Source organism: Arvicola amphibius, chromosome 8 (genome assembly GCF_903992535.2).
Source record: "Arvicola amphibius chromosome 8, mArvAmp1.2, whole genome shotgun sequence".
NCBI classification, from domain to species: domain Eukaryota; kingdom Metazoa; phylum Chordata; class Mammalia; order Rodentia; family Cricetidae; genus Arvicola; species Arvicola amphibius.
In genome coordinates, this window is record NC_052054.1 from 68,834,512 (window position 1) to 68,857,971 (window position 23,460).

Consider the following 23,460-nt stretch of genomic DNA (forward strand, 5'->3'; position numbering starts at 1 on the left):
AATGACTTTGTGTAAAATGGACATCTACCTGCATAAGTATGGCAATATCTCTATATCACCTTGCCGTGCACAAAAATTAATGTTAAATTATTCAAAAGCTGAAATGATAAAACTCTCAGAGGAAAATATTAGTAATACAACTCATAGAGGCAACAAGGCTCAATAACACAGAGAATGCAACAAAAATGAATGAGTGGATCAGCATGAAATTAATAACTTTCTGCACATTAAAGGAAACCACCAGCTTTTTAGATTTTCTACCTGGCTTTATTCTGCCCTGCCATTGGCCAAAGCAGATTCTGTATTAACAAATGATAATAAAACATATTCACAACATACAGAGGGGAATCCCACATCAGTACAGAGCTATAGAGATGACAGTCAATTAAGATGACACTTTCTTGGACTCAATTTAGTGATATAAAGTTTAGGTTTCCATTCATAAATTTGCATTTTTTTAATATAAGGAAGGGTTAGAGGTATATTAGATAAGTGTATAATATGATAGACTTTTGTTGCCATTATTTTGTTTGGAATTTACTTATTCACAGAATTCCCTGACATCGAGCAGATATATAACAGTTTCTGAAACTCTAGACAGTGACAAGACAATAGAAATAGAGAAAGTCAAACATACTTGTGTGTATTTTCTAGATGGGAACAGGCCTAACTATTCACATGACAAGAGCACTGTATTCATGTAGGTAACACATGAGCTGGAATCATAAAGCAACAGCTTGAAGGTATATTTAGTGAAATAAAAAAGTAGAATATGAAAAAAACTGTCATGTTTTAGAATTGTTGAAGTACCAAGAGATAAATCATACTCCTATTTATTTATTTCTTACTTGTAATTCATTAAAATTTTAACTCTTAATCTTCAAGCTTCCATAAAATTCATCTTTCCTAGAAGAATAATGAGCCTATAATTCTATCATTGATAAAAAATTTTAATTAATACTATAAATATGTTCATTTACCCATTCCTATAATCTATCTATCAGATACAAAAATAGAATACATTTCCCAGAAGTGTATAAATTGGTGAATAGGAGGACTGAAAAGAATATAAATAATTCAACCCATTAGGATGAGATGGGGATGTAGCTCATGGCTTGTCCAGTTGGTGAAAGGTCCTGGGAATGATTCCCAGTATCAGTAAAGAAAAAGATGAATCCAAATAGATCCTCCTTTTAAAAACTAAAACTTAGGAAGAGATGTGCAGAAAGAGGTATAGAGAGGGTGAGGAAAATGAGATGGAGACTGGGCCAGACAGAGATAGAGACAGAGCCTGACCAAGTGAAGCTAGAAAAATAAAAAGGAGATGATATCACTAAGAGATATCTTACTAAGATATTTCTACTGTTAGAGATTTAGTAGCAGCTTATGGGAGGAGTAGGGTTCACAGAGCTTAGGGAGGGCTGGAGACAGCTGACTCTGCCCTGAGTTAAAAAATAGCCCCAATGTCATCCAAAACCAAATAAAAATCCCTGTCCCTAAACCAATATCAGAGTTTTCCCTACCCTAACTATTTCTTGAATTTTCTGTCTTTTCACTTTCTTTCTTTCTTTCTTCCTTCCTTTCTTTCTTTCTTTCTTCCTTTCTTTCTTTCTTTTTCTTCCTTTCCTCCTTCTTTCCTTCCTTCCTTCTTCCCCTCCGTCCCTCCTTCCTTTCGGCAGAGCTGTTGAAAGAAATTATTAATACAGATTTTTAAAGTACAACTACAATTAAGAGAGGCACTTAGGAAGAAAATAAGATGTATCCAATAGCACAACCATGGCTTCTCCAAGGAGTGTTTTCTAATGTCTTTAGTTCTTCCTACTCTTATTCTCTGACCACTCACCTTAGTGCTCAGTGACACCATGACGGGAGGTGTTGCCATGAAAAGTGAGACTCTGCTATAACTGTGCTGGGACACTTTCCCTGATTTAAAGGTTTGGGAATCTCTTAGTATTATATCCCAGCAGACTGGTTATTTTTAACTCAGTTCTAGACCCATGATTACAGCATCTCCACAAGGGTCTGAAGTAACTTTTAAACACCTTTGGTCCTGAGTTCCTGTCACAAAACAAAAGAAAATAAGCAACTCCAAGATAGCAATTAAGAATTAGAATGGGAACTTTTCTGTCAGTCCTTTGGGCACAAAGCAGAGAGGCATACAGAAGGAACAGAACTCCAGTGCCATTAAAGTAGAGGCAAGTTGCACACATATAAAATAAAGAGAAATAAAATCAACAAAATAAAATAATTGGAAAGGTAGATACAGTAGCAGAGAAATCTGTCCTATCAGCTCCTAAAAGGTATGGAAAAAGCAGACAAGAGGAGCTCTATGAACTTCAAGACCACCTGCCAAGTGTTCAAGTTGTTTACCAAGTGAGTGTGTCTCAAATAAGGTACAAGGTTAGGCCCAACAGCCCTACAAAGAGGCACCCACTAACATATAAGACACACACACACACACACACACACACAAATATAACACATGGAAGAAACACAGAAGCATCAACATTTATTTACTAATACTAATGAGAATTAAGATAACAGCCAATATTTAGACATTTGGTAAACTTTATTGAATGAACTGTCAAATTCTTCATTGTCTTTACAAGCACATGCTAGTGGGATGGGACAACAGATGGAAGGAACAATCCAAAACTTAAGTGACAAATCTTCACTGCCCAAGATTAGCTGTCCTGGAACTTGCTCTGCAAACCAGGCTGGCCTCAAACTCACAGACCCACCAGCCTCTACCTGCCTGGTACTGGGTAAATGGCTCTAGGTTTTTTGTTTGTTTGTTTGTTTTTTGTTTTGTTTTCTTTTATTTCTTTACACAAGTTGGAAACTAATCTGGGTGGAATCTTGCCCTAAGATCACAATTCCCTTTATTCCATTTCTTAATTAGTATATCTCCTTGGACACGGGATTTAGCTCTATTCAACTTCCTGGGAGCTCCTTTTCTCCTTAAAAGTAACATTTTTAACTTACCATGTTCAGCTTTTCATTATAACCCCTTCTTATAGTTACCAGAGTCTATATTAGGCTATTTTGAGATTTCTCTGCCAACAGATTGAATAAAAAACCCTTCCCTTTAGCATCAGGTAGAATCTTTGGACAGGGGCAAAAAGCAACCGCTATCTTCACCAAAATATCACAAGGATGATTTTGGGCAACATGGTAAAAGTCTTTTCCTCCTGAGGTAGCCGCCCATAATTCATCAAATCACACTCAGCACCACTCTCCTCCACACTCCTAATAGTACAGTCTACTAAGCAGCGCTTAAAACATTCAGCTGCTTTTCTAACCCACAGTCCCAAAGACCATATTACTCCAAGCAAACACACGGTTGTACCTATCATAGCAATAGCTCAGTTCCTGGTATCAACCTCTGTCTTGGTTAGGGGTTTTCTTGCTGTGAAGAGGCACTGTGACTCTTATAAAGAAAACATCCGTGATGCTTCACTTTCAGTTTCAGAGGTTCCGTCTGTTATCATGGCAGGGAGCATGCTGGAATGCAGGCAGACTTGGTGCTGGAGCTGAGAGTGCTACATCTTGCAGGTACCAGGAAATCAAGTGACACACTGGGCAGTATCCTGTGCATAGGAAATCTCAAAGGCTGCCCACAGTGGCACACTTCCTCCAACAAGGCCATAGTCACTCTACAAAGCCACCCCTCCTAATAGTGCCACTCCCTATGAGATTATGGGTTCCAATCATATTCAAACTACCCCAGCCACTATAACTCTATTTTTTAGGTTGAATTGTGTACCCTAAAATTAATATGTTGAATTTCTAATCACAAAGACTGTGGTCTGATTTCAAAAAAAAAGGTCCTTGACCTCAGCACAAAAGACAGAACCCTAAATACCACTATCCAAAAAAGGCTGAAAGTGCAGAGATAAAAAATTCTAAAGTTTAAAGTCCTCTAAAACCACAACACTGAAAAGTTTGAGTGTTGAGACCCCTATGAGAACAGAAAAATATCATCAGGAGTCATTTGTACAGATACCTTTTTTTCTTAACCAGTGGTGTTTAGTTTTCCCTTAGGTCTCTGGCCCTTGCTTACTCAAGCAGTGTCAGGCATGGGCTTCTTCTCATAGGCTTGGGTGCCTTATATCAAATCAGGTATGCGTCGGCTACTTCAGCAACTTTGTGCCACAGTCATCCTAGCATATTTTGCAGGCAGAACAGATTATAGGTCAAAGGCTTTGTGATTTCGTTAGTCTCCACATTCCTCTTTTAGTGTCCTGCAGAGTACCATCCTGCACCAAAGAGACTGGGATGTAGGGGTGAAGGCTCCATGCAGGTACCAGCTTTCCTTCTCCATGTTCAATATGTTTGTGTACTGTCCTCAGCACTGGGGCCTCACAGTTTACACAGTTTAGAGAACAACTCCCTTTGTCAGCAAGAGTCTGGGTTGTTTGGGGAATTTCCATGGGACCCCCTTGAAAAACAACTAATAAATGCAACCCATTCCTGTCACCATAAGCCCTACCTTGTGGCAGGAGATGAGCGACTCCCCCATTACTAGGAGTCCTCAAAGGACTGCCTTCCTAAATTCCAGTATGTTTCTACTGTACTAGCTTTCCACACCACCCCCAAATGCCCAGCAATTCCAGGAGTATTTTCTTGTGCACTCTCCCTGCACCCCATCTCCCTCCCCATCTGATTCTTATTCCCACCTACCCAACCTACCTGTAAAGCCTAGTATATTTCTCCGTCCCAGGGAAATCCATGAGTTGTTCCTAGTTTCCTCCTTTTTTCCTAACATCTCTACGCATATGAATTATAGCTTGGCTATTATTTACTTAATGTCTAATATCTACTTAGAATAGACACCATATTTATCATTTTGGGTCTAGATTAGTTCATTCATGATGGTTTTTTTCTAGCTTCATCCATTTTTTTGCAAATTTCTTGATGCCAATTTTTATTGTTTTTATTGAGCTATGTATTTTTCTCTGCTCCCCTCCCTTCCTCCCCTGTCTCTTTCTACCCTCTCCCATGATCCCCACACTCCCAATTTACCCAGGAGATCTTGTCTCTTTCTACTTCCCATATAGATTTGATCTATGAATGCTCTATTAGGGTCCTCATTGTTGTCTAGGTTCTCTGAACTTGTGAATTATAGGCTGATTTTTCTTTGCTTTATATCTAAAAGCCACTTATAAGTGAGTACATATTACATTTGTCTTTCTGGGTCTGGGTTACTTCACTCAATATGGTATTTTCTAGATCCACCCACTTGCCTGCAAATTTCAAGATGTCATTATTTTTTTCTGCTGTGTAGTACTTCATTAAAAAACTGATCCTCAATACCCAGCAATACCACTTTGGGGTATATACTCAAAGGATGCTCAATCATACCACAAGGACATGTGCTCAACTATGTTCATAGCAGCATTATTTGTAATAGCCAGAATCTGCAACAACCTAAATGCCCCTTGGCTGAAGAATGGATAAAGGAAATGTGATATTTACACAATTGATGTCATTTTTAAACAGATGAGTAATATACCACTATGTAAATATACCACATTTTCTGCACCCACTCTTCTGTTGGAGAACTAGGTTGTTTCCAGTTTCTGGTTACTACGAATAAAGTCATAATGAGCATAGCAAGTGTTCTTGTTGTCAGATGAATAATCCTGTGAGAATATGCCCAAGAGTAGCATAGCTGGTGGGGCCAGGTGTGCCTGGATACTAACACATGGATCTTCAGGGAGATAGATTCCCAACTTTCCAGAAGGCTTCTCTTATAATCTTCCACAATCCCCAAATCCTTTCTAATCCTCTCCTACTCCCTAATCACTGAATTTTATTTTCCTTCTCCTTCTTAAGAACAAAGGCAAATGGAGAAAAATCATCAAAATAATACAGAGTATAATCTGTGTTAGATTATATTATAACTATAAAGCCTGCCCTTGAATGTGGTTAATATACAGCGTCACTCCACTGAAGAAAATTGGTGTGTTTTTCTCTTAGCAGGTTTCATTTGTAAATAACTTCTTGTTTAGGGGTAGAAATTCAACAAATTTCCATCACAGGTAAAATGAAACTGCAAGAAGAAAGCAATGAATAAATGGATAAAAGAAAGCATGAATATATGAAGAGAAGAATTCCAACTTAAATAAGTGAGGAAATTTTTACAAGAAGGGGTGGACAACAGGCTAGTCTGTATCCAGCAGTAAACAACCTCCAATTCTTGCCCAAGAATTCTCAAGTCTCAATTCTCAACACAGCAATACAGTCAAGTCCCCCTACCCATGTAAGTCTCAAGTTTATAATTATCCATGTCATGACATGAAAATAATTCTCATCTGCATACTATGTGATGACTCAATAGCAAGTGCCAAGCTGAAAGGCTGAGCCTGTTTGTTGAGATGAACTCTGGGCCCTGATGTATACGTTTATTATTCCCAGGTCTCCTTTTCTGGGACAGGAGTGATTTTCAGCTCAACTCCAGATCCATGTCATCATCTACATAGGGAGCTGCAAAAACTTTTAAATGACTTTCCACCAATTGCATGTCAGTATAAAGGTATCTACATCCCTAGAACAAATTCACTGAAGCAATTAGGAGTAATTTGGAAGAAAACATCACTGTGAGCCTTTAGTGTCACAAGGAGGAATGCAGAAGGCACAAAGGGCCAATGCTAAGACTGGGAAGTGGGTTGAATGGCCTTGATGAATATGGGACAAGTTGAGAGTTTTTTTTTCCAATGCCCAGACATTTTTGGAAAGTTTTTAACTCTAAGAAATGAATTAATAGGCATGAAAAGGAGACTCTGTAGATAAACTTTGTCTCCCCTCTTTAAACTACATTTTCTAACAGACAAATTTTTACTGTGATGTTGTCATACATTTTTTCCAATTATACTGTACTCCTTTCCATGTTTATAAAATAATTTATATGGATAGTTAAATGTGCAGTGTAGCCTCTCATTTAGAATTGCTTTGCTCTGAATGTCCTTATAAGTAGAATGCATGAACACATGCATATGTTTGAAATACAAACTTCAGAACAGATTATGGTTACTGGAGTAATATTTTTTAGTTCTTTGAGAATATCATATATGCATACAATGCACTTTGATTATGTTCCCCTTACCTTTATTCCTAAGCCCTCTGTATTTACCTCTATATTCCAACCTCTCCCAATTTCATGTCCTCCATGTTTTATATATAACCCATCAAATCCAATTTCTGCTCCCCATATACACATAGGTGTGTGAGGCCATCCACTGGGGCTTGCTTGATCTACTAGGGGTCACACCCTTAAGGAAAACTACTTCTGCCAGCCTAGAAGCCATGACCTGTCATAGCTCCTCAGTCAGGCTGGGCTCTCAGGAATGCCTTCCTATGGTAGAATGTTCAGTAACCTGGTTCTGTACAGGTCTCATGCAGGTAACCAAGCTGTTGTGAGCTCATGAGTGCAGTGGTCCAGTCAGAGACAACACATACTGTTTTTCTCTGATGCTCCTGACATCAGGCTCTTGCAGTCTTCCCATCCCTTTTTCCATGATGCACCTGAATCTTGCAGTGAGGATGATACAGATGTTGCCTATGTGATAGATTATTACTGAGTCATTTATTCTTTGCACTTTGCAATAACCTCCTTCACAGTACAGAAGAAACTCCTCTGATTAATTCTGAATGTTGATTTAACCTAGGGATACAGATCTATGGGTTTAGAGGGCAGTCTGACCCTATGTCCACTTAGAAAAACAATAGCAGAAACTTCATCCATAGGGCTCATGAGTTCTTGGCCAGATTTGCAGCATCAGGCATGCATTTCGTTTTGAGAAGCAAGCCCTAGATCTAACCAGAAGTTGGTAGATTACCCTGTGCTACGATCATACCTATGGGTATATCTTACTATGCCAACCAAGGATTAATTCTAAATTCTCTGTTGGGTTTTTATGTCAATTGTTGTAATATATGAATTTATCTCCTAGTGGTTAAGCATGCATTTTAAAGTTGGGTAACATTTCCTATTCTGAACATTCAAAATGTGGACTTTTATTAAATGAGTACTATAATTAAAGTCTTATTTTGGGGTGTCAAGTTGACAATATGGACTTGTGAGGTTACTGCCCTCATATCATTTCTTTTCATGTAAGGATGCAATTGTTTTCCAGAGAACATGAACAAAAGGATTACAGTATTTGTAAAATGATCCTTTGACAAAAAAAAAAAAATGCAAAAGCCAGAAATAGCCCAAATCAAAGTCCTGAAGAAAATCAATGATCTCCACTCATCAGAAACAAGATGACAACAGTTACCTAAACAACAATTGTTCAAAACAATCATCATGTCTGCCCCCAGACATCTCCATAAAGGGAGTTACCAGTGCAAACATGTCCAAGTTCAAGAACCACACCACATGCATTCAGTCTTGACAATCCCACAGAAATATTTAAGCACTCTTGAATATCTCTCACTCTAGGCTCAGGAAATATGTTTCTGGCTGTAATAATTCAACAGATATCCTGCAGGTCAAATATTAAGATCAAGAATGAAACCAAATCCCACACCCAGGTCGCAGGTCTAGCTTCAGGTACAGTTCTGGCTCTAGATAAGTCACAAAAATGATCCATGATTCCATAAAAACATCAGTGGAGAGCCTGTGCACCGACGATGTGCCCTGCCCTCAATTCTGTAAGAAACCAGTGTCTTTTATGTGATGTTTGCAAAAATAAGTGCAAGGTTTAGAAAAAAATAAAGTGCTACCATGTACCCAACGATAGAAAGTTTTAAAATAACACTTTTTTTTTTTAGTAATATCAGAGCTAGTCAGATAATTAGGCTCTAAGATTCAATTGAATAAATCAAAGTTGGAATTAATTGAGGAGTGGGACATGGATGCTGGGAACCAAACCCTAGAGCTCTGCAAGGGCAGCAAGTGCTCTTCACTGCTGAGCCATCTTGCCAGCCCTATGAGTTTGTGAGTTTTCAATGCCTTCTAAGACATGACAAGACTGCTCCACTCATGAACTCACAGAAGCTGTGGTTGCCTGAGTAAAACCTGCATGCAAGAGACCAAGCCAGAGAACCTTCCAGAGGGAGGGGAGGAGAACTTAACGGCACCCAGATGGGGAACTACCGACAGCTGATAGGCGCTAGGGAGAAAGAGGCCATTTTCTTTCAGGTTGTGGCCCACTATAGGTTTATCATGCTCCTGTGGGTAACCCCACTGGGGGGGGGGGCAGTAAGGAAAGTGACAGACACACAGAACATGAGAAAGGAAAAGTGGACAGCAGATCTGGGAAGAGTTGGAGGGGTATGGTGGGTGAATACAATCAAAACACAGGAAATGCAGTGAGGGACCCTGTCTAAAAAAACAATACAGCAAAGTGCCAGAGGAGGACATTCTATTTCCTGCTATGGCCCCTAAACACACACATACAGAGATATACATAGATACATACACAACTTATACACACACACATAGACACATAAACAACACATACACACAGACACATAGATAAAACACATACACACAGACACACAAAATCAGGGGAAGGACTAACTGGGAAAAGGGGGAACACCTGGAGGGGGCAGGATAAGAGAAAGAAATGAGGGTTTGGGGAATGTGTTTCCAGTACATTGTACAAGTAAGAAAATGTCTGATTTTTTTTAAAAAAATTTCTTTAAAAGAAAGAAATCAATAATTATATCCACTTGGGAAATTATACTAAAAGAGCGGAAAAGAAATTTGGTTTGGGGATATAAGCATGTACAAAGACATCAAAGGGCATTTTAAATGCACATAGATTTAGTAACTTTACAATTATTTTAAAAATATTTAAGATCTGCCACTCCTAATCACTATGTTTGATTAATACTATGTTCTTGGGATCATCTGCAGCTATTCAATCACTATGTTGAAAACAGAATATAAAAAGGTTGTTACTACACACTCTTCCAGACTCCCTGTGCGGTGGTATCTCTGCAGATGAAAACTGACCCTCAACGGAATCTACACAAGGAAATTGGCAAAGGCTATATTGACATATTACTGAAAGCTTAAACTTAAAAAAATGATGGTGATATGCTTAAAATGCATGGTAAACATACAAATGTATGTTCTATAAAGACATGCCATCATACATATGACAAAAGCCTTAGGGGAAAATGTCTTCTTCCATTACTTAAAAGTTGTTCTGCACAACAAGATACTGTTTATAACACTGAAGCATAAGCAAAATCTTGTGTATCTTTGTTGTTATGCTCTGTCACATCTGTTAAAATAGATTTGGGCATGGCATGGTGGCATAAACCTTTAATCCCAGCAGTCGGGAAGCAGGAAGGCAAAGTAGAGGATCTCTGTGAGTTCTAGGCCAGCCCAGTCTACATAGCAAGTTCCAAAGTAGCCGGGACTACATAGAGAGACCCTGTCTCAAAATAATAATAACAATCAAATTCACTGAAGGAAAATAAGAAAAATATGTGAAGTCATTTTATTAGTGATGTACAAGCAGCAATTAAGTACATGAAACAACTGTTTTATTTCAGAATACTTAAGGAAATGCCATGAAATATACAGTGAAATGTCACAGTACACTTAGTGAAATACACACACGAAGTAGAGGACAATCTTAGAGGGTTACCATTGTGGCGTGCACACCAGGATGGAAAGGGGCAGCCACTTTCACATACCGCTGGCAAGAACGCAAAAGGGAGTTAACACATCAGAGCTGGGATTTCGTAAATGTTTCTTAAAATATTCATCCATACCTATGGTGTCACAACTGACGATATTAACACAAGATGGTTATATGAATAGCCAAATAAAACCTGAAATACTCACAGCAGTCTTATTTGTAGTATGCAAAATCTGTAAAGAAAAATTTTTAAATTAACAGATAAGCCAACAGCTGATCTATACAAAATGTTACTCAGCAACAATAACAATGTTTCATATAAGAATCATTGTTGAATCTTCAAGTAATTATATAACATATCTACACATATTCAAGCACACGTTATGATGACAATAATTGAAAATTCCAAACAATGTAAACTAATTCATTGTTTAAAAAAAAGAATGAAGGCCTGAAGAGATGGTTCAGCAGATAAGAGCATTAGATGTTCTCCCAGAGAACCCGGGTTCAGTTTCCAGCATCCACATGGTGGCCCACAACCATCTTAATGCCAGCCCCCGAGAGCCTACTTCCCCTTCTGGTTTCCACAGGTAGTAAGCATGTATGTGGTGCACAACATACATGCAGGAAAACACACACACACACACACACACACACACACACAAAATAAGGTTTAAATTAAAAACAAAATCATTGGTTTTTTGGAGAGGTGGGAAATTTAAGATAATAAATGGGCATGCCGTAAACAAAAAGATGACAAAGAATTTGCTTTCATAACTATAATGATTTTCAAACTTTCCCAATCGGGGTTTTGTTTTTTGAGCTAGGGCCATGTTGTGTTGCGCTCACTGAGTCACAAACTCCTGGGCCCATGCAATCCTCATTCCTCAGCTTTCCTAGAAACTGGAACTGCAAGCCCACGCCACGGTGCCTTGCCATGTACTTTGTTAAGTGCCACTTACACAAATGACACATAAACGAAGCTCTAAAAAGTAACCTGAAACAATACACTTAGATGTCCCCCATTCTCAAAAGTTTTTCACAACCTAATACGGATTCCACCATCTTCTCAGAACCCGAGAGGCACAGCCTTGCCCCACTGGCAGTCCATCTTGGTAAGTAATAAAAGTTACTGCCCCTTGAATCACAAATAGGTCAGAATTATACCCCATGCATCTTTCCCCTCTTGTTTTCCTGCCTATACAGCTTCAGCCCAAAGTAGAGAAGAAAGGAAACAGGAATACACAAAAATGTCCCACTAATTTCTCTGACTAAAACCACAGTCTCGGGAAACAGTCATAAGGATCTAGAGGACTGTACTCACACAAGTCACTGGAACATCTACAGATGAATCTTTAGTAGAAGCCTGTTCCAGCGCCAGAGACATGGCTCAGCAGGTAAAAGCACGCACCGAAAGCCTGATAACCTGAACTCAATCCCTGGAGCCCACAAGGTAGGACAGAATCATGTTGCAATGCTGCCTTCTGACCTCCACACATGTGCCATGACACATGCGCACCAACACACATACATGTACAATAGGGAAAATGCAAGATTATTTCTGTACCTGTTAACCCAGTTCCTGTCCCAATCACAAACTGCTGCCCTGTGTACTAGTCAACACACTATATATAGCAAATAGCTCCAATGCAAGGCCTGCAAAGAAATTACCCTCAACAAAGCCAGGAATTGTGTGACATCCCAGCGGAAAAGAGAGTTTAATTGTTGACGTGCTTTAAAAGTTCCTGGGATTGTCGGAATTCTCCTTTTCATCAGGACTTCTTACCTCACAAAAATCACAGCACCTTCTGTAAGTCAGGAACAAAAAAATCCACCATCTTACCTGCTCTCATGGCTGAGAGCAGGAGCAGCCGCGAAAATCAGACCATTGCTCTACACAGCTGCTTCTGGCAGGTGTATCATACCCTCTGAAACAGAAAGTGAGGATCTCTATGGAACTGGCCTACCTCTTTGTGCTGACATCATGAGTCAGTTGATAAGTCATGACACAGAATGAAAAGAACCTTCAAGATTAAAGATGCATCAACAAACTATCTATTCAAAAAGATAAGTCAGAGATTATGGGCAGCAAGCATTTCCCAAGTTGGCCAATTCAAACCTGGAAATATTCATAGCGAGCACAGTATGAAAACAAACTTCCCCTGAACAAGGTACTCTTTCTTAGCAAAGCTGAAAACACAACTCAGACCACACCTTCCCAACAAGATTCCTACCCTGAAAGGAATGGGGGGTCTCCAAGGCTAAGGCCAGAGCAGAGTACAGAAGTTTGCATCTCTGAGCACACAGGAAGGATACCCATCCTCACCGTCTCAATCTTCCAAGTTGCAATGGGGACAGGGTTTCTACTACAGACGCTGCCAACGGCGTAACTCAGGATATAGCCCTGGGCAGACTAGAAACTGGAATGAAGTTCCTCAAAGTTTCCCCCTTTTGAAGCCCACATGAATTAGTTATCCTTAAACTCAGAAGACTGCTCATCTCCCCCAGTGTTACTACACCAACTCACTAAGCAGCACAATCTTACACGATAAAGAAGTTTCTCAGGTGTGAACCCTCTGGTGTCGAACAAGGTTAGACCTACGGCTAAAGGATTTCTCACAGTCACTGCACTCATAAGGCCTTTCTCCAGTGTGAACCCTTTGGTGCTGAATGAGGTCTGACTTGTGAGTGAAGAGTTTGCCACACTCACTACACTCGTAAGGCTTTTCTCCACTGTGGCTTCTCTGGTGTTGAACTAGGCTAGCACTTTGGCTAAAGGACTTCCCACATTCGTTACACTCATAAGGCTTCTCTCCAGTGTGCAGTCGCTGGTGCTGAATGAGGCTAGCACTCTGACTGAAGGCTTTCCCACACTCGACACACTCATATGGCTTCTCTCCAGTGTGAACTCTCCGGTGCTGAATGAGGCTAGAGCACTGCCTAAACGACTTGCCACACTCTTCACACTCATAAGGTCTTGTGCCAGTATGAATTCTCTGGTGTTGGATGAGGTCAGACTTCCGGGTGAAGGATGTGCCACATTCCCCACACTTATAAGGCCTTTCTCCAGTGTGAACTCTTTGGTGCTGGATGAGGATGAACTTGCGACTGAAGGATTTCTCACAGTCGCCGCACTTGTAAGGCCTGTCCCCAGTATGAACTCTCCGGTGGCGAATGAGGTTGGAGAACTGCCTGAAGAGCTTGCCACACTCGCTACACTCATAAGGCCTTTCCCCGCTGTGAATTCGCTCGTGCTGAGTGAGTTCGGCTTTGCAGCTAAAGGCTTTCCCACAGTCGCCGCACTGATGAGGCATTTCTCCCGTGTGGACTCTCCGATGTCTAATGAGATTGAAAATTTGTCTAAAGGATTTCCCACACTCATAGCATGTATACGGTCTTTCGCCAGTATGAATTCTGTGGTGTCTAAAGAGGCTAGAGTTTTGTCTGAAGGATTTCCCGCACTGATCACACTGGTAAGGCCTCTCTCCAGTGTGGATTCTCTGGTGTTCAGTGAGGTTAGATTTATAGGTGAAGGATTTCCTACATTCCACACACTCATAATGTACTCTATTAATGTGGTGCCTCTGATGATAAACGAGTTCAGATTTATAGATAAAGGCTTTTCCACATTCAGTGCATTTATATGGTCTTTCTTGAGGACACATTCTATCATGTGCAATGAGGTGACACTTTTTGCTAAAAGGCTTTTCATGCTGATTATGCTCATATGTCCTTTGTCCCGAGTGACTGTCCTGGTGCTGAGCTCGTTTGTACTTGCAGGAGAATGCTTTCTCATACTTGCTACCCTCACGAGGCCCCTTTTCAGGGGAGGCGCTGCGACACTGAACAAGAGTACGCTTGTGCCTTGAACCTTTTTGGCATTCACTGTACTTAAGTCTTTCTCCACTCAGAAGTGCTTCCCCACCCCTGCCGCTACTGTGAGGCTGCTCACTACTACAACTGGCCTGCTGCTGAAGACAGCCTGCGGAGGCAAGAGGCTTCTCCCCATTCTCCCCAAAGATGGATGGCTTCCTCAGCACATGGGGTCTGCAACTTGACATAAAGGAAGCCCTGTCAGCATCCGCTTCTGAGTGCTTTTCTCCACTGTCACTCTTCCTGTGTTGGTTAATGTCTTCATTCACACCGGAGCTTTGCACGCCTGTTCTGCCCAATGTCTGCACAGAGGGTGCACTTAGGAATTCATTCTGGTGCGAAATGTCTTCCAACGCTGGGACAGGTGTCTCAAAGTGATGAGTCTCCTGAGTGGAGGGACTTGGCTTAGACATCACCCCTTCTATAGGCACATCGTGCTCAGAGCTTACCTCTTCACGCCCCATTCCAGAACAGGACCCTGGAATCAAAGAAGCACACGTTGAAATGCTATTGAAACGGCACTGACAGCAGTGGCGAGGAGAAGCCATTATGAGGGTGAGTCAGACACAGGAAACAATGCTACAGCTAAACTCAGGTTACACCTGCACTCGAAGCACTTGGGAATCTAAGGCACGATGGTGAGGGCTTGTAAGTTTGAGGCTAGCCTGCGCTATATAACCAAGAGATTATCACCCAAAATATAAAAATAAATAAATAAAAGGAAAAGAAACAATGAAACCTGGACTCTTCTAACAACAAAAGAGCCGTAGACAAACTTAGGGAGCTATTTCAAATACTGACAGGATACTTCACACTAGACAGAGAACACAGGACTGGACGCAGGAAGGGATGCAGGAAGGGAGAAACACGGTCTCCAAGCAGTTCCTCAGCTAACAGCCTTCAGCAGGACCTTTCCTACTGGGGACGTGGCTACAATGAGCAAAAGTCCTCAAATAAAAGCAAACAGCTAGAGATCAAGGGCTAATTAGGGCTGTGTTAAGAGCCTCCTAGTACCATTTGTCAAAACTAGGACTATAACAGCATAAAGGAAGCCAAGAGCCAGAAGTCCCAGGTAAAATAACAAGTTGGTAAAGTATTAAACACGGAGAAGTAAAAGTAGAAACAAGATATGATGGGTGAGCCCTTTACTAAAACACTGTGGGCCACTCTCCTGCTTCCTGGTACGATGGGATCGTGCCTTTCCCGGGTGCCTATTACCAGGTCAGGTCTCCTCTAAGACAATCTTGTCATGTCAACCATATGAGGCAACCAAGACTCTCCCCACCCTGCAGCCCTAACCACACAGGACATGACAATTACATTAAAAAATATTAAAAAAGAAGAAAAGAAAAAGCAAGTTAGTGACCAGTAGTAACTCACAGCAACTTAACATCAAATAGTATATGAGAGGAAAACAGAACCAAACTCCTAAGAGTTCATCAAGAATAGCCCACGGTTCATTAAAAATAATCATTACAATGCTGGCAATTCCTCACAAGGCAGCTATAAAGATGACAACTAAGCCTGGTGCATGCCTTTAATTCCAGTACTTGAGAAGCAGGGGCAGGCAGATCTCTACGAGGAGTTTAAGGCCAGCCTGGTCTACATAGTGAGTTCCAGTCTATCCAGGGTTATATAAGGATCGTTTCAAAGAAAAAAGAAAAAAGAAAAAGAGACAGAGACACAGAGAGAAGAAGAAAGAGAAAGAGAGAGGGGGAGGGAGGGAGGAAGAGAAAGAGAAAGAAAAGAAAAACAGAAAGAAAGAAAGAAAGAAAGAAAGAAAGAAAGAAAGAAAGAAAGAAGGAAGGAAGGAAGGAGAGAGAAAGAAAGGAAGGAAGGAAGGAAGGAAGGAAGGAAGAAAGAAAGAAAGAAAGAAAGAAAGAAAGAAAGAAAGAAAGAAAGAAAGGAGAGAAATACTATGAATTAGGCAGGAACCAAGGCATGGGGCACTACAGATGTGGACAGTCACCCTAACAGGGAGACATTTTGAGACTTGTTATGACTCCAGAGATTGCAGTCACTCTCTGGTAAAACGTAAAGGTAGAAACCATTTAGGACACTGGGAGGGATGCAAGGACCTTACCCAGAGATGCCACAAGTGCAAGGTTCTCCAGCATCACACTGCAGTATAGGAACCTCTGGGCCTTATCAAGAAGCACCCATTCTTCCCGGGAGAAGTGAATGGCCACATCCTCAAAGGTCAGACCCTATTGCAACACAAACAATTCATCATATGATCAGCTTCCCTTCCAAACTCCAAGCCACCCTGTTGACCCAATACACATCATTTGCTTACTGTATTTTCCATCTCATATCAGAGGAGACACTCAGCCCAATGCCCACTCTCTGCTCAATGATATTGTGCGCTTCCACAGAAATGGGGGAGATAACACAGCTGAAATCTAACCTCTAGGCCTAGGATGAAGGCCACTCCCCCCTCTTATCAATGCTGTGGCTGTCAAAGATACTGATTAGGGAGAAAAATGGTCATAGAGAAGAGAGGCTAACTTGAATTTTGTCTTATCAGACAATATCCCTGAGGATCCTAAAAATCCTCCAGACACAAGGAAAATGGGCTCCCCCTTATCCTATGGCTCCTTACTGCTCCTGGGGCAATCAGTTCGTACTATATCTGTACATAACACTCTATGAGTGTATGCACATGTGTGTGTGTATACACGTGCACATATGCATACAACTATACATTCATTTGTGGAGGCAAGAGGCCAATGCTGAGTGTCACATTCAATTACTCTCTACTTTATTTTTTAAGACAAGCCTTCTCATTGAACCTGGAACCCACTGTTCAACCAGACAGGCTAGCCAGTGAACTCCAGAGATCTGCCTGCTTCTGTTTTCCACCCTCAATCCCACCCCCCACACACTTTATATGGGTGCTGGCAATCTGAATTCAGGTCCTTGTGCATTAAAAGCAAGCACCTTACCCACTGAGTCATTCCCCCAGTCCCATACCTAGCACTCTAAATCATGGGTTTTTTCTTTTGTATGACTATTTTCCCACACAGCCCTGTATGATAGGAAAAAACGTTATGATCCATTTTCTTGTGAAGACTCAAAGGTAATGCACATTCCTCACCCAATCCTATCTTGCCATGAGGATATATGAGGCCTGGGCACCACTTAATCCCAGTGTTTCTCAGTCTCAGTGATCACTGACCACCCATGCACAGCACCAATAGGTAAAAAGACAATAAGCACCGCCTAACTCTGGCCCTGATATGTAGCTGAATGCTTTACTTCCACAGAATTGACCTTCATCCTATATACAATCAAATAAAGACCCGCAACTTCATTCCTATGCCCTCAATGTGAGGGCTTTGAGGTCATCAGTTTATATTTCCATCCCAAGTGCATAGGATTCTATTCCGCATATCTCTCTATTCTTGCTGCCATCCTTGGCCCACCCACTGGTTCCTCAGCATGTGGGATCCAGAGAGTCCTTGGGAAATTCAAAGAGGGTCCAACATCCCCCTCTCCCAAACCTCTCCCAGATGCCACTCCAAAGCAGCCCCAACCCTGTTACGATGGGATCCTACCTTATTCTATTTCTTGGTTCAAACTTACCCATCAACCATCACTCATAGAAGCCAGGTATGTTGACTCGTGCCTATTATTCCAGCACTTGGGAGGCTGGGGCAGGAATGCCAGCTTGGGCTACATAGTGACATAGTACTTTCAGCCCAAGTACATACAAACAGTAAAAACTGCTGAAGAAACCAGGCCAGCTGTGATGCCTGGAAAAGACACTACAACCTGCCATGCTACCTGCAAGTTGTACAATGTACTCCAGGGTTCCTTTCATAAGCCATTAACCCATGCTGGGGGGGGGGGGGGGCTTCTGTTGATGCAGCTTAACTTTGAATCATTCCTATTCCTGAAAGGAACCCCTGACCCACATTCCAGTATGTGCCTCAGCCTGAAGCAGGGATTGAATTGGTTCAGGCAAGTGCAGATCTTCTTTCTCCTTGGGAGAAGCAACCTTCTACAGCTCCATTCATGCTGTCAACGATTTCATACAACCCTCAGCCTATACACAAAACTGTGTTGCACACCTAACATGTTCAAGACCGCAAGGCCCAGGGCTATACAGTGGGAGAACAGTCACTGCTAATTTAAAAACTGTATAGGTTAGGAGGAGGGTAATGGCAGGTTCTGCTTACCGGGCCTGGCCCCATCACTGGCTCTGAAGTCAAGAGAATCTGAAAAAGAGAAGGAGACTGTGAGACTCTGGCAGCCACAGGCAGGTCCCACATACTCCAGTGACTCAGTGCCTCTGCCCACCCTGGGGCTAGGTGGCCTAGGATGACTGCCTAGGATGACTGCAGAGTGTCTATGCTGTGGGCCACAGTGCTCAATCTCAGCTGTGAGATGTGACACCTGCGGCAAGCACTCCGTTCTCTCCTGCCTATCATGTCTCTTCCTGTTTGTTTTTCCTGAGTAACTTCTGGAAAGTTTACATTTCTATTTCTGGACATGGTCACTGTTCACAATTCTCACTGGTTCCAATGTCCTAATAATTAAAATCAAATCCCTCTGGTGCACCGGGCCTCACAACTCTTTCAGTAGACACTATGACTCTGTATCTCCTGTACCCAGCCGCCCTTCCAGGCTTTTGCACATTGACCCAGCACACAGATGTTATGAATGGGGCTCCCCGCTCCCACCCACAAGCATCTTCTGCCCGGGACACCAGCTACGTACTGCAGGGTCACGATGGGGCCCTCTCTCCGGGCTCTAGCACTAGGGTGATACCCGCAGGACGCAGCACTTGCCTGTGCCGGGTCCCGGTATGCGGCCACGGCCATTGGACTGACTCTGCAGCGGGAGCAGGGACCGGGTCGCGCAGGTTTCTTCCTCAGGCCCGGCGCTGGTCACGTGGGCGGAATCGCTGGGCCTCAGCCAGGCCTCTGTACCGCAATGCAGCTCGCTGCCCTCCGCCTGCGAGAAGGATCACCTCGGCTGGAGCCTACAGCAAGGTAAATAAACCCCCAGAAACGCCAAAACCAAGGCTAAGAGGAGAACCACGCCAGGAGTCCAGCTCCAGGAACAGACCACGCGCGCGCGTTCGGACACAGACACACAGATACACACACACACACACACACACACACACACAAAAGTAAAAATAATGCCAAGTTTTCATTGGCTCAGCTCACTCCCCAACATCTCGTGTGCTTATTGCATTCCGGGAAATGTAGTTTCCACAGCTTCCCAGGCAGGTATCCCATCCCCCATCTTGACCCCTGTAGACTTAGTTTAAAAGAAAGGGAGCATGCTGCTGGGACTACAGCTTCCAGAGGAGAGAGAGAGATGCTTAAATGAAGCTGTTTCCGGATTTCTGGGATCTGTTGTATGGCTCATCATCTCTATGTTTGGTAACTTATTTCAGAAACCACGAAGCTCCTTGACATCAAGAGGCTAAAAAGGAAACAGATTTAAATGGACATATTGCATATACTCAGGGACTCCAAGATCATCTCTTATAAGGTCAACCCATCCGTGATAGGCTAGGACTATATGGTGATTCAGATATTTATGGCACACCCATATACCTATAAGAACCCTTCACCAGTACTCTGGAAGGAAATCCGGTAAATTTATTGATATTACACACACACACACACACACACACACACACACAAACACAAACACACCATAAATGTGTGTGCACATATGTATGTGTGTACACACACACACACACTATTGGCTAGACTATAATGAACATTTTCTTATTTCTCTCTAGCTGCTTTCAATCAAAAGCATTAGTGACAAAATTTGTAACTCTGTATGTTCAGTAATGACAAGACAAAAAGAAAAACGAACAATGTCAATTGGGTAGATAATGTGGAATATAAAGAGGAATGTTTAGCCTACCCTAGAGCAGAAATTGAGGAGACATCTTTGTGTCTTGTTTTTTCAGAAAGAGGCTCTCCTGCCCATTTTCTAGTGATTGTATTCAGTGCATAGGTTCATATTGATCTTTTTTTACTTAATATTTCTTGCTCAACATCCAAAGAAACAGTTGCCTTAAGAATTTACATGCTCCTTAGGTGGATATATTTATTCTCCTGGAAAGACACAAACAAAACCCTGCCCCAACCCTAACATTGGGTGAGTTTCCCTTTTTGGCAGCTTATATCTGATCAAATAAAAGGCATTTGTTAGTCTTGTAAGTTAGTTTAGATTGATGGCCACTTTGTTGAAATATCACCTCTTCTAATCAAGAGGTCTCTCCTGTGTGAATCTAATCTTTATCAATTTTGATGGAATCCTACTGTAGAAGCAAAAGGAAAAGCTCTACTCAACTGAGACATCTGAAGTAAAAGGATGAACCAAAGAAAAAGAGTAATTGGCCTGATGGTGTAGCACATTTCCGACAGAATAAAATAAAATCATAAATCTCCCCAATTGTTTGGTTCCCCTGTTTTCTATAGACAAATAAGGCAAATGTAGACCCAGTTCAATTTAAAAAAATAAATAAATAAAGCTGGCTTTGCAGTTAAAAAAAACAAAAAGAATTTAGAAACTCACTGCGTCTACCATTTGCCCCATATACAATTATGTCAAGAAACTGAGATTTGAGGCTGGAGAGATGGCTCTTCAGTTAAGAGCACTGGCTGCTCTTGCAGAGTAACCCGTTTCAATTCCAAGTATCTACATGGTGGCTCACAACTTTCTGTAACTCCAGTAACAGAGGTTCTGACCCCCTCTTCCAGCCTCTATAGGCACCAGACCTACAAAACCATTCACAAACATAAAGGCAGGCAAAATACCCACACCCATAAAATTAAAATTTAAATAAATTGGAATTCATTGCCTGATGTGGCCTGGTGAAATGACTCATGAGGTTACACTTACACAATTTGTTTTAAAAAATATACAATGTGATAATTGTTAAAATATTTGTCTTTGGGACCTGGAGAGGTAATTCAACAGTTAAGGGCACTTGCTGTTCTGGCAGAGAACTGGGTTCAATTTCCAGCACCAAAATGACAGTTCACATCCATCTGTCACTGCAGTTCCAGGGGAGCCTACACCTTCTATGGTCTCCTCAGGCACCTGCACACACATGGTACACATACATACATATATGCAGGCAAATACTCTTTTTGCAGATTAATTTTTTACCTCTTTTAAGTTGTTATTTATTGGTTAATGCTATTGTTTTTTAATTGATTTTTATTGAACTCTACATTTTTCTCTGCTCCCTTCCCTGCCTCTCCTCTCCCCTTCAACCCTCTCCATGGTCCCCATGCTCCCAATTTACTCAGGATATCTTGTCTTTTTCTACTTCCCATGTAGATTAGATCCATGTATGTCTCTCTTGGAGTCCTCGTTGTCTGAGCTCTCTGAGATTGTGATTTGTAGGCTGGTTTTCTTTGCTTTATGTTTAAAAACCACTTATGAGTGAGTACATATGATAATTTTCTTTCTGGATCTGAGTTACCTCACTCAATATGATGTTTTCTAGCTCCACCCATTTCCCTGCAAATTTCAAGTCGTCGTTATTTTTTTCTGCTGTGTAGTACTTCATCGTGTAAATATACCACATTTTCCTTATCCATTATTCGGCCAAGGGGCATTTAGGTTGTGCCTTGGTTCTGGCTATGACAAACAATGCTGCTATGAACATATTTGAGCACATGTCCTTGTGGCATGATAGAGAATCCTTTGGGTATATACCCAAAAGTGGTATTGCTAGATCTTGAGGAAGATTGTTTTCTAATTTTCTGAGAAATCACCATACTGATATCCAAAGGGGTTGTACCAATTTGCACTCCCACCAGCAATGCAGGAGTGTTCACTTTACCCCACAACCTTTCCAGCATAAGTTATCATCAGTGTTTTTTATCTTGGCCATTCTTACAGGTGTAAGATGGAATCTCAGAGTTATTTTGATTTACATTTCTCTGATGGCTAAGAATGTTGAATATTTCCTTAAGTGTCTTTCACCCATTTTAGATTCCTCTGTTGAGAGTTCTCTGTTTAGGTCTGTACTCCATTTTTTAAATTAGATTATTTGTTCTTTTGATGACCAATTTATTGAGTTCTTTGTATATTTTGGAGATTAGACCCCCGTCTGATGTGAGGTTGGTGAAGATCTTTTCCCATTCTGTAGACTGCCTTTTGTCTTGTTGACCATGTCCTTTGATTTATAAAAGATTTTCAGTTTCAGGAGGTTCCATTTGTTAATTGTTTCTCTCAGTGTCTGTGCTACTGGGGTTATATTTAGGATGTGACTTTCTGTGCCAATGTGTTCAAGTGTACTTCCCACTTTCTCTTCTATAATGTTCAGTGTGGCTGGCTTTATGTTGAGGTCTTTGATCCATTTGGACTGGAGTTTTATGCATATGAATCTATTTTCATTTTTCTACATATTGATATCCAGTTATGCCAGCACAATTTGTTGAATATGCTTTCTTTTTTCTATTTTCTATTTTTTTCTTTTGTCAAAAATCGGGTGTTCATAGGTGTATGAATTAATATTCGGGGCTTTCCAGTTCCAATGGTCCTCCTGTCTGTTTCTATGCCAATACTAAACTGTTTTCAGTACTATGGCTCTTTAGTAGCGTTTGAATTCAGGGATTGTGATGCCTCCAGAAGTTCCCGTATTGTACAGGATTGTTCTGACTATCCTGGATTTTTTACTTTTCCATATGAAGTTGAGTACCATTCTTTCGAGATCTGTGAAGAATTTTTCTGGGAATTGCATTGAATCTGTAGATTGCTTTTGATAGGATTACCAATGTTAATTCTACCTACCCAAGAGCATGGGAGATCTTTCTGCTTTCTGGTGTCTTCTTCAATTTCTTTCCTCAAAGAATTAAAGTTCTTGTCATACAGGTCTTCCACTTGTTTGATTAGAGTTACTCTGAGATATTTTATTCTATTTATGGCTATTGTGAAGGGTGGTGTTTCTCTGATTTCTTTCTCAGCCCATTTATCATCCATATAAAGGAGA

At 41.2% G+C, this 23,460-nt stretch overlaps 1 protein-coding gene across 1 annotated transcript; it reads right to left on the reverse strand.

Moving 5' to 3' along the window:
* Positions 1-12,319: 12,319 nt before the first annotated feature.
* Positions 12,320-18,691, reverse strand: LOC119820378 (zinc finger protein 551). The gene is made up of 5 exons (XM_038338624.1): positions 18,659-18,691; positions 16,561-16,684; positions 14,522-14,736; positions 13,917-14,188; positions 12,320-13,832 (listed from the first exon to the last, which is right to left on the reverse strand). The coding sequence occupies exons 1-5, from the start codon at positions 18,671-18,673 to the stop codon at positions 13,166-13,168; spliced, it is 1,293 nt and encodes a 430-aa protein (XP_038194552.1). The 5' UTR covers positions 18,674-18,691; the 3' UTR covers positions 12,320-13,165.
* Positions 18,692-23,460: the final 4,769 nt, after the last annotated feature.